The 11,467-nt window shown below is 41.5% G+C and overlaps 1 protein-coding gene across 1 annotated transcript; it reads right to left on the bottom strand.

Moving 5' to 3' along the window:
- Positions 1 to 4,270: 4,270 nt before the first annotated feature.
- Positions 4,271 to 7,972, bottom strand: LOC138907898 (uncharacterized). The gene is made up of 6 exons (XM_070198518.1): positions 7,742 to 7,972; positions 6,825 to 7,079; positions 5,867 to 6,276; positions 5,114 to 5,459; positions 4,883 to 5,017; positions 4,271 to 4,792 (listed from the first exon to the last, which is right to left on the bottom strand). Exons 1-6 carry the CDS (start codon positions 7,970 to 7,972, stop codon positions 4,271 to 4,273), a joined length of 1,899 nt encoding a protein of 632 aa, XP_070054619.1.
- Positions 7,973 to 11,467: the final 3,495 nt, after the last annotated feature.

The following is an 11,467-nucleotide window of genomic DNA, read 5'->3' as shown; positions in this document are numbered from 1 at the left end:
AACCATAGGGGAATGAATATTTTATTATGATGTGACCGAACCCATAGGGCTACCTACGTATCCCCTCTTAAACGGGAATCAGGTCAAGCGTAGTTTAGTTATATCAAAGAGAAAATGCGAACATCAAACATAATCTTAAACATAGTATCTCTTGACTGCGTCCGAATTGATAGGTTTTGTACAAATCTCCCCATCCATTTCTTGCAAGTATAAGTTCCCCTCCTATTAATACTCGGTGAACCATGTAAGGGCCTTTCCAGTTGGGTGAGAATTTCCCCTTTGCTTCATCCTGATGTGGGAAGATTCGTTTCAACACTAATTGCCTCGTTGTGAATTGCCTTGACCTGACCTTTTTATTAAAATCCCTTGCCATTCTGTTATGTTAGAGTTGACCGTGACATATTGCATTAATTCCTTTTCCATCAATGAGAGCAGTTGTTCATACCGGCTCCGTACCCATTCTGCGTCACTGAGCTCGGCTTCCTGCATGATTCTTAAGGAAATGATTTCTACTTCGGCGGGAATAACAGCTTCAGTATCGTAAACCAGTAGATAGGGGGTTGCCCCAGTGGATGTACGAACTATGGTGCGATACCCGAGCAAAGCAAATGGTAGCTTCTCGTGCCATTGTTTGTAATTGTCTACCATTTTCCTCAATATCTTCTTGATGTTCTTGTTGGAGGCTTCTACGGCTCCATTCATTTGTGGTTTGTATGATGTAGAGTTTCGATGCTTGATCTTGAATGCTTCACACATGGATTTCATCAAGTCACTGTTGAGATTGGCGGCATTGTCAGTAATGATTGACTCAGGTACTCCAAATCGACAAACGATGCGGTCCCGAACAAAATCTACTATGACCTTTCTTAGTTACAACCTTATAAGATGCAGCTTCAACCCATTTTGTGAAGTAGGCTATAGCCACTAGAATGAACCTATGTCCGTTTGAAACAGCATGTTCAATTGGTCCGGTGACATCTATACCCCAAGCAGAGAAGGGCCAGGGCAAACTTGTTGCATTGAGTTCGTTGGGCGGCACTCGTATCATATTAGCATGTATCTGGAATTGGTGACACTTTTGAACATATTTGATACAGTATGTTTCCATAGTCATCCATAAATATCTTGCTCTTAATATCTTCTTGGCCAGAACAAAATCATTCAAGTGGGGTCCGCAAGTTCCGGCATGTATTTCCTCGAGCAATCTAGATGCCTCCTTGGCATCGACGCATCGCAACAATCCCAAATCAGGAGTCCTTCTATATATTACTATGAATTTTCTCCCTTTTCTAAGTATTCCATGATGTCGTGGAACCACGAATTTCCGTTAATTTCTTCCTCAACATGAGCACAATAAACTGGCTGCTTATGAATTCCTATTGGGATGGGATCGATGAAATTCTTGTCTGGGTGTTGTATCATGGAGGATAAAGTGGCTAATGCATCTGCAAATGCATTCTGAATCCTTGGAACATGCTTGAACTCTATCTTTGTGAATCAATTGATCATCTCTTGTACACAGTGCAAGTATGGCAATATTTTGGTGTTCTTCATAGCCCATCTAGAACCTGGTGCATCAATAGATCTGAATCTCCGATTACCGACAACTCCTGAACGTTCATATCAATGGCCAACCTAAGTCCCAGGATGCAGGCCTCATATTCTGCCATATTGTTAGTGCACGGAAACCTGAGTTTTGCGGATACCGGATAGTGTTGACCGGTTTCTGATACTAAGACAGCTCCGATACCCACTCCTTTGAAGTTTGCTGCTCCGTCGAAGAACATCCTCCAACCATCATATGCCTCAGTAATATCTTCTCCTACAAATGATACCTTATCGTGGAGAAAATACGTTTTCAATGGTTCGTATTCTCTGTCTACGAGATTTTCTGCCAAATGATCCGCCAATGCTTGCCCTTTGACTGCCTTCTGAGTTACATAGGCGATGTCGAACTCACTCAGTAATATCTGCCACTTTGCTAACTTACCCATAGGCATGGGTTTCTGAAAGATGTATTTTAGCGGATCCATCCTTGATATGAGATATATAGTGTACGCACATAAATAATGTCTCAACTTCTGGGCTATCCATGTCAAAGCACAGCAGGTGCGTTCCAATAAAGAGTACCGGGCTTCGTAAGGCGTGAACTTCTTGCTCAGATAATTTATCGCCTTCTCCTTCCTTCCAGTTTCATCTTGTTGTCCTAGAACACGACCAAAGGCTCCTTTCAACACAGACATATAAAGCAGCAGAGGTCTTCCTAGTTCTGGTGGGACCAACACGGGCGGGTTAGATAAATACTCCTTGATTTTATAGAAGGTATTCTAGCATTCTTCAGTCCAACTTGTTGCATCATCTTTCCTCAGCATTATGAATATTGGCTCACATATCACCGTTGATTGTGCTATAAAACGACTATTATAATTAAGGCGCCCTAGAAAACTCATCACATCTTTCTTATTCTTTGGCGATGGCAAGTCCTAGATAGCTTTGATTTTTGATGGGTCTAACTCGATTCCTCGGCGACTGACGATGAAACCTAACAACTTTTCAGCAGGGAATCCGAAGGCACATTTTGTAGGTTTCAACTTCAAGTTATATTTTCGAAGCCGATCGAATTTTGTTTTCAAGTCTGTTATGTGATCTGGACTCCTTTTAGATTTGATGATAACACCATCCACATACACCTCTATTTCCTTGTGTATCATGTTGTGGAAGATAGCCATCATGGCCCTCATGTAGGTGGCCCCAGCATTCTTCAAACCAAACAACATCATTTTGTAACAATATATTCCCCATGGTGTGATAAAGGCGATCTTTTCGACACCATCTTCCTCCAACCAAATCTGGTGGTATCCTACGAAGCAATCCACAAAGGATTGGAGTTCATGCTTAGTGCAGTTGTCAATCAGTATGTGTATGTTGGGTAGCGGGAAATCATCCTTGGACTTGCTCTGTTGAGATCTCGGTAATCGACATATACTCTAACTTTCCCATCCTTCTTTGGAACTGGCACAATGTTGGCTAACTAGGTCGGGTATTCGACCACTTGAAGAACCTTGGCTTTGATTTGCTTGGTGACCTCCTCTTTTATATTCAAACTCATATCTGGCTTGAACGTTCTGAGCTTATGCTTTACCGGTGGACACATGGGATTGATGGGTAGCTTGTGAGGTACTATGGATGTGCTCAAGCCAGTCATATCATTGTAGGACCATGCAAAGATGTACTCATACTCCTTTAGGAACCTCATATATACTTCTTTCTCTGAAGGTGATAGATGAATACTTATACGAGTTTCCTTGACTGTTTCAGAATCCCCTAAGTTAACTGCCTCAGTTTCTTCCAAATTAGACTTTGGTTTGTTTTCAAAATTCTCTACTTCTTTGACGATTTCCTCATGTATTATATCATCTTCTAGATCTTTCGAATCACTATCCTTATATTGTGTTGTCTCATTACATGTTACAATTGTAGGTTTATCGGGATATGTAATAATTATGCTAAAAAAAATGTAGAAAGATAATAATAAATATGAAAAGCAGTAATGCATTAAAACCTTAAAATTTCAACAAGTACGACTCGATGGCTCGAGTAATTATTTCAAAACAAAATACTGAAAATGTCTTAAATTCTCAAAACTATTTTAAAGTAATTCATGCTAATTCTCCAGGCTACCCAGGAACTCAGCGAGCCCGGGACGGTGCATCGGTCCAGTTTTTGAGAACATCTTCCTTTTCCATTGTCTGAATGGTAAGGTCTTCCTCCTATTGCTCCCTAACAATTGCACTGCAGTACATGTCTTCTTCATCTAGAAACAACTTCCTCATATCGTCCAAAACCTCATCTTCTTCGGTTTCCCACATCATGTTGGCTTGATGGAATGTTTGGTGCAATAGTGGTATGGGTTGTTCCAGTGGATAATAAGGGGCACGCCATGGCAGTGTCCAATCCTGATATTCTTGCCATGTATATTCATATCCGAGTCCAAAGGTTGTGCCATGATATAGTGGTTGTATGGGTTTGGTGATCCCCTGAAGCTTTTTGCCAAGACCCTAGACTGGTTCATATCCCGTCCACATCAATATACTTTCTATCTTCTTGCTCCACCATTGATCCTTTTCAATTGCATTCACCCGTTCAATGCGGTGATATGTTTCTCCGCCGAACTTCCTCCTGTTCTTGATGATTGGAATGGTGTGATTTGTGAAGATGGGGTTGCTTCTATCTCCATGAATGATCACCTCCTGATGATTCCACTCTAACTTCACAGCATGGTGTAGAGTTGAAGCCACTGCCCCGACTGCATGTATCCATGGTGTCCCAACAATACATTGTAAGTATCAGATATATCTAGCACTTGGAACTTAACATCAAACCAAGTTGGACCCATCTGTAGATCGAGGTTGATTTCTCCGATAGTGGATCTTTGAGTTCCATCGAACGCCTTCACATTTATGCTTCCCATTCGTATATCATGCAGGCCTTTACCTAATCTATTTAGCGTGGTTAGTGGGCATATGTTCAGACTTGAACCTTCATCTATCAAGACCCTGGTGATGCACTTGTCCTCGAATTGTACTATGATGTGCAATGCCCTGTTGTGACTCAATCGTTCTGGTGGTAACGTATCTTCGTGAAAAGTGATTTTGTGGATCTCCAATACCTGTCCGACCATGTTAGCCATCTCTCCACTAGTGATGCCGGTGGGTACATAAGCTTCACTTAACACCTTCATCAAAGTATTCTTGTGCGCGTCTGAGTTTTGCAACAGTGATAAGATGGATATCTGAGCAGGAGTATTGTTCAGGTGGTCAATAACGGTGTACTTCCTTGCTTGTATCTTCCTTCAGAGATCGTCAGTGCCAGTCTCAACAACATGCGACTTAGGTGCAGCTTCCTTGCTCGTTCCTCTCAGATTCTCAGGTGTGATGCCACTCCTAGTCATACCTTGCGCGACACCTATTTCTTCCATTTTGGCTTTTCCCTTTCTCATTGCTTCCACAATATAATCCTATGAGATGGCATCAGACTTGTAAGATGGTGTGGGAGATACCATTACAGTGAAGGGTGTAGCTACCTCAACTTCATATGGTGCTTAGGTTTGTACCACAACTGGCGTAAGGGTGACCAGAGATGTTTTAGAAGCGTCTCCCTCTCGAATGTGTCCAATGGACCCTTCCTGATCCCACTCCTCATCAGTTTCTATCACGTTCACTCCCTCACCTCTGTGATCCGGGAGAGGGTGGTCACGAACATTTGGTGCAACTTCCTTTGCTTGTATAATCTTAGTGTTGATCAGTTTCTGAATCTTGTCTTTCAACGTGCGACACTCCTCAATGGTATGACCCTTCATGCCTGAATGATAAGCACATGTTTTGTTGAGGTTGATCCATTGGGAGGGATTTTCCACAACAGCAGCAGGAATGAGGGTGACACAACCTGCAGCTTTCAATCTGTCATACAATTGGGCTATGAGTTTAGCACTAGGGTGTATTGTCTAGGTGGTCTGTGGTCAAAATCTGGACGTGGCTTTGGATAGTTTTGGCGAGTGGGTGGAGGTAAATAGTAATATGCAGGTTGAGTGTTGTAGGTATGGTCAGTGGTGGCACGGTATTGGTATTTTGGTGGTGAGGGTTGATATGTGGGTGGAGGTATTTGGTATGTGAGGGGAGACATAGGGCCCTGGGCTACCATCACAACACCCACTTCTTTCTTCTTTGAGATACCTCCTGCTTGCAAGGCTTTGTTCGTGGCTTGCAGCGCCTCGAAATTAGTTACCATCCCGTTCTTGATTCCTTCTTCTATTCTTTTCCCTAACTTGATGATGTCAGAGCACTTGTGATTTTAGATGACCATCAACCTTTTGTAATACTGCGGATCTTGAGCCCTAACAAAGAACTTGTTCATTTGTTCTTCTTCAAGTACTGGCCTTACCTTTGCGGCCTCTGATCTCCAATGAGTAGCATGCTCGCGAAAGGCTTCTATCTTCTTCTTCTTGAGGTTTTGAATGTAGAAAACGTCTGGCATATTTTCCTTGTTGAACCTGAATCTATCCATGAAATCTGATGCCATACCCACCCAATTAACCCACTTCTTTGGATTTTGACTGATATACCAAGACAAAGCATCTCCTGTAAGGCTTCGTATGAACAATTTCATGCGGATTTGTTCATTCTTACCCACTCCTACAAGTTTGTCGCAGTATGTTCTAAGATGCACCTTCGGATCACCAGTACCATCGAACATTTCGAACTTGGGAGGTTTGTAACCCTGCGGCAGTTCCACATCTGGCTGAATACACAGGTCTTCATAGTTTAGACCTTCAATGCCTTTCCCACCTTCAACACTCTGGACTCTCCCTGTGAGTTTCTTGAGTTCCTCTGCCATGTTTCTAATGAGCAGGTCCTTCTCAGTTGGTCGAGTATGTATATGGTTTGCTGCGGGGTATGGGGTAAGATTTTTACATATATTAGATTATTTTGATGAGTTCCTGGGACTTGGGTATACGGGTGGTCGTTGGTCGAGTTTTGGGGATCGGGAGTAGGTTGTGATGCATATTGGGGAGTGTGATAAGTGGTTGTTTGCGGGTATTGAGCTGGATACTGGTGATGTTGTTGAGGGGTTTGCACCGGTGGTGGGTTAAAGTTTTGGGGAGGTGCGGGATTATGATACTGGTGTTGTGCAGGGGGGTTCAGAACTATAGGTGGTGGATATTGATTTTGTGCATTTTGTGGTGGTGTTTAGTTCTGGGTAGTCGGGTTTTGCTAGTTGATGTCGAGAACATTGAGAGTAAGGGATAAGTTTGCCAAATTTCGGACCTGCTCAAGCTCGTCCTGTAGTTCCAGGATTTTCTGCTCCAAACGTAAGACCAACTCATTCTGCCCCGGAGTACTTCTGCCATCTGAAGTTTCAACATTTTCCGCCACAACAACGTTGTCTTTCCGGATACCACTTAAATCATCCATTTTCCCTTTGCCCTTGCTTTTGCTATTCGAGTTGCTCGGTGGAGGAGGAGGTGGAGGGCCTCTGGATCTAGTGTGGTATGTCGATGATGTCAGTATACATGAACCAACCTTTGGGAAGGGGAAAAATCAAAAAGAAAGAAAAAGCAAAAGATAATCAAGTCAGTAAGGTGAAATAAAAGAGTGTTAGCAATATTTAAACATGTTTTGCAAAGTCATGCAATAATTCGCGTCCTAATTTGGGGACCTCATTGTGCCTGAGGTAAGCTTAAGCGACACATAGAGTTGGAGAAAATTGGTGCCAACATTTGCTTCATTTCATTAATGCGAAAATGAGCCAAAACAAACTTTCAATAAATCGACAATATTAATAAAGTCACTAATGACATTTAGCCTTATTACATCGAAATCTAATCTAAGCTAGAAAGCAGTAAAGAACATTATCTCCTAATCTACTGGGTCCCTGAAGGACCTTCTCCATATTTGGCTCATTTGATCCCATTAATCAGGTTTCCCAGATCGCGCATATCCAACAATAAATAAGCTTTTGCCATATTTCCTCCTTCATCGTCGTCCATGCCTTGACAATCCGAGAGTCTCTTTCTCATCTTCCCTTCTAGCTCTATCAGTCCTTATTCCAAGTATTCCAATCTTTCTGTTGACTTAGTGGCAATCTCCTTCCATTCCCTTATCACTTCCATGTTTACTTTGTGTTGCTCCAGATGTTTAGCTTCGGACTCGAACACCCTTTTGCGTAGCCTTTTGTACTTAACCTGTGCCTTATCCACTTCATCTGTGACCCTATCCTTTAGATTGACTCTCGGCTTGATGTCCCCCGCTACGTTATCTTTTAGCCATGACAGATAGTAGTACATATGACCGACGTGATACCTATCTGGCTCAATAGTTTCCCCTTCCACAATGATCTTTTGGTTCCACATGTATTGCGCTTCGAACTTGAACGGAATGACATCTCCCTTGAAATCTTCCTTGTACTGGACCATATTGGAAACCTGAGGTATGACTTATTTTCCTCCAGCTTGTCTCATTACCTTTATAGGAGCGTAAGGGTGGATACCTCGCAGCCTGATCAACACCAAGTGAGTAGTCCCTTTCGATGTGATGATGAACTCACTACTAGGAAACCATTCGAACATCCAATGCACCTGCTCGTCTGTCAGATCGCTGAAGAAACGCACCCAACTTACAGCATTTCCAGGCTTTTCAAACCTGTCTGAAACAAACATTATTTTCTTTGGGTGATGGTTGGCTATGTAGTCATTTAATGGCCTTCGTAGAAGCTGTTGACGATACTCTCCCCTCTGAAAGTGTTCCAACAGCTAGACTTGTAGCAATAGATTACAACCCTCAAAGTGTCCAAATCCCTGCTTGCATCGATCTAGAGCGCCATACATTTCAGTTAAGATCATTGGAATGATAGTAGAAGTTTGTCCTTCGATTTCATCCATTAAGGTCCTGGCGACTATGGCTAAGCGAGTATGAATCCTTCCTATTTTCATTGGAAATATCAATAACCCCAAGAAGCAGACAATAAACACATAAACTCGGCGGTGCACCCATCCTAAGGAAGTAATGGCTAGTTCATCATGGTGAAGACGATATGACTTGCTATGCCTATATCAGTCGTAGAGAAACTCAAAAGGGATGTATGATTTATTTAGATAGAGTTGTTCGTCATTCTTCTTAAAACCCAGCATTTTCAAAAAACCACGGGGAGTACGATTCTCTGGTACCAGTAATCCCGGACTATCCCATGGTAACTTGGCGAAACCTCCTATTTCTTCTAGGAAATGAGTCATTTCTATATTGCCAAATCAAAAAATAACTCTTTTCTGGTCCTAGAACATGGTGGCGGCCTCGATCAACTCTCTATTTGGTTGAATGTTCAACAAAGATGGCAGGTCACCAAGTACTCTCCTCACATGATTCTTGTCACAAGGCGCAAGGTCTTTCCACTAGTCAAGTAGCAAAGGCGGGATATTCTGGACCATACCGAACCTGGGGATTTCGTGCTTTATTTTCTACAAAACAAAGGTTAGCCTTTTCCCCCTCTAGATTTGACTACTTACGCAATAATGATCAACATGTTGGCACATTTTCTCTAAGTAATGCACATAATAAGATAGTGTCCATTGGGAATGTGGGAATCCCGTCGAACTTTGGACAAGGCTCATCTTAGCGGGTTGTTACGTTAACAACGCTTCAACCTGTACTAGGTTTAGCATGATGCATGTACATTTCAAATTGGAGTAGGGTCTCTAGAAGGGTCTAGACTAGTACTCCCAAGTGGACAACTTGAGAGGGAAAGGCACGGGATGGTCGACTGCATCGCTGATCGACTAATCTACCGCAAATAAGCCTTTCCGATTTTAAAAAGGGTGATTTTAGTAAAGTGTGAACACTCATCAAGTGCCACTATATTGATAATTGGCACGAGTGGAGTTTGATGTGGAGCATGCTTTATGTAAAATAATAACACAGTGCCAAGTATTTGCATGCTAAAAGTACATAAAAGTAGTAAATAAAATAGCAAAAGTGAACATGAAGAGAAAAGAGAAGAAAGACAAAAGAGAGAAGTCAGTTTAGCTCATAAAACAAGTGCGAGAACGTAATGAAGCAGGTAGGGAAGTAGGGATGGGAGAGTCATAATATAGCAGTCTTAGACAAGATAAAGGAGATGGAGAGAGGTCTTACATGTCGTAGAAAATAAAGGAGAATAAGGGAAGGGATGTGCATGTCATAGCAAAATAAAGGTGAATGAGGAAAAGGAGGTGCATGTAATAGCGTTTTAAAATAAATAAAGGCGAATAGGGAAGGGGATGTGCATGTAATAGTAGTTTAAGACAAATAGGGGAAAATAAGGAAAGGGATGTGCATGTAATAGCAGTTTAAGACAAAGAAAGTAATCCACATAAGTTAAGTTCATTATGGTAAAAGCCCAAGTATATCCCCAGCAGGGTCGCCATGCTATCGAGCCCTGTTTTCTTGCGAAAACGGGTTTTGATGTGTGACAACTCTTTTAAATGTGTATTAAAAGAGAAGAGTCGTCACTTAACGATTTTAAGGTGTGTTAGGGCATCTATTTGCAAGTAACTTTGTTTGACTAGTCCGTGTCACCAAAGAACGGGTAAGGGCTCAAATTACCTCAAAGAGAAGGTGTTAGTCATTTTTCGAGGTCCACAACTATGGGTCCCGACCGAACTTTAAACTATGTGGACTATTTAATTAGACTAGGTGATCAAACAAATAAAGGGAATTCTAGAAGTCGAAGAGTCGTATTAGGATACGTGAGAATCGACACAAATCTTAATGAATATAGAGATACAACTACATTGATCTTTGTTAAATGACTAAGTGTAAATAACAAATACATAAAAAAGGGGGGAGGGGGAGGTCCTAAATCTTTTAGCCTAAAGGATCACCCCGTGCAATATAAATAATACTCCGTAACTCATTTGAGGTAGGGATTGCTCATATTATTCAGCGGGCACAGACTATCATCTCCTGCTACTCGATTACTATGTTAAAGTTGTTTACCTAAAGGTACACTAATTTGATTCTAGGTCGTACCCTATGCTTTCACTACCCGTCCCATACTTATGGTCCAGGAGGCTTTGGACCTCTATTTGGGTGGTTCTAGACTTCACTTAGGATGCTTAAAATGATAAAACTAGCGCACATTCAAAAACATATAGGACTACACATAAGTACAATTAAAGGCTCAAGTTAACTACCACACATAAACAACAAATGCACGCGGGCAGTTAAGCAGTAGACAATTCCAGACTCATTAGAGTCATTAAGTCCTCTAGGCATAGTTTCTATATGATTCTGATTTCCAGCGTTGTACATGCAACATTGTAGCTTTAAACTAACGAATTTGCAGATTAAAGGTATTACAAACCTATAGGCATGACATCTACATTGTTCGTGCGATGGGGCAGTAAGGCTATTCGAAAACTTAGGGTTTACGACACTGATTTTTTAAACATGTTTCTTAGGCAGATGATAGTATCCTATAGGCATGATTTCTAACAATTGACAATTGAAATTGATTTTATAATTCTTTATCCCTAGAGGCATGTCATCTAAGAGGGACAGTGTAATGGAAATAATGGAAGTAGTCGATTAATAGATTAGGGTCCTATAATCATGATATCTAGATGGGCAGCACCCTAAAAGTAATAAAAGCAATAGACCAATTGATTATTTGAAGTCCTATAGGCATGGTTTCTATGTTGACAAAGCATGTGTTATACATCCTATAGGCATGCCGTCTAAATTCATACTAATAATATGGAAATCAAGTATAGTAATTACTAACATGTTTGAGATAGTGTGCGAGTATTAGACAAATTAGGTGAGGTGTGTGCGATTCTTATAGACATGATTTCTACTAGCGTGCAGAAGTAGAGCAAGTCAAACAAGATAGAAAATAAAGCACGTAGACCCTATAGGCATGTCCTCTACCCCTTATG

This window comes from Nicotiana tomentosiformis, chromosome 3 (assembly GCF_000390325.3).
Source record: "Nicotiana tomentosiformis chromosome 3, ASM39032v3, whole genome shotgun sequence".
Taxonomy (NCBI): Eukaryota; Viridiplantae; Streptophyta; class Magnoliopsida; order Solanales; family Solanaceae; genus Nicotiana; species Nicotiana tomentosiformis.
The sequence above is the reverse complement of the archived record's forward strand: the minus strand, read 5'-3'. Positions and strand labels throughout refer to the sequence as shown.

Coding starts and splice junctions, on each gene's coding strand:
- LOC138907898 (XM_070198518.1), bottom strand. CDS start 7,972: ATGGTCCAGTACAAGGAAGATTTCAAGGGAGATGTCATTCCGTTCAAG. Junction 7,080..7,741: donor ATGAAGTGGATAAGGCACAG/GTTAAGTACAAA, acceptor CCCTTCCCAAAG/GTTGGTTCATGTATACTGAC. Junction 5,018..5,113: donor TCACCCTTACGCCAGTTGTG/GTACAAACCTAA, acceptor GCCATCTCATAG/GATTATATTGTGGAAGCAAT.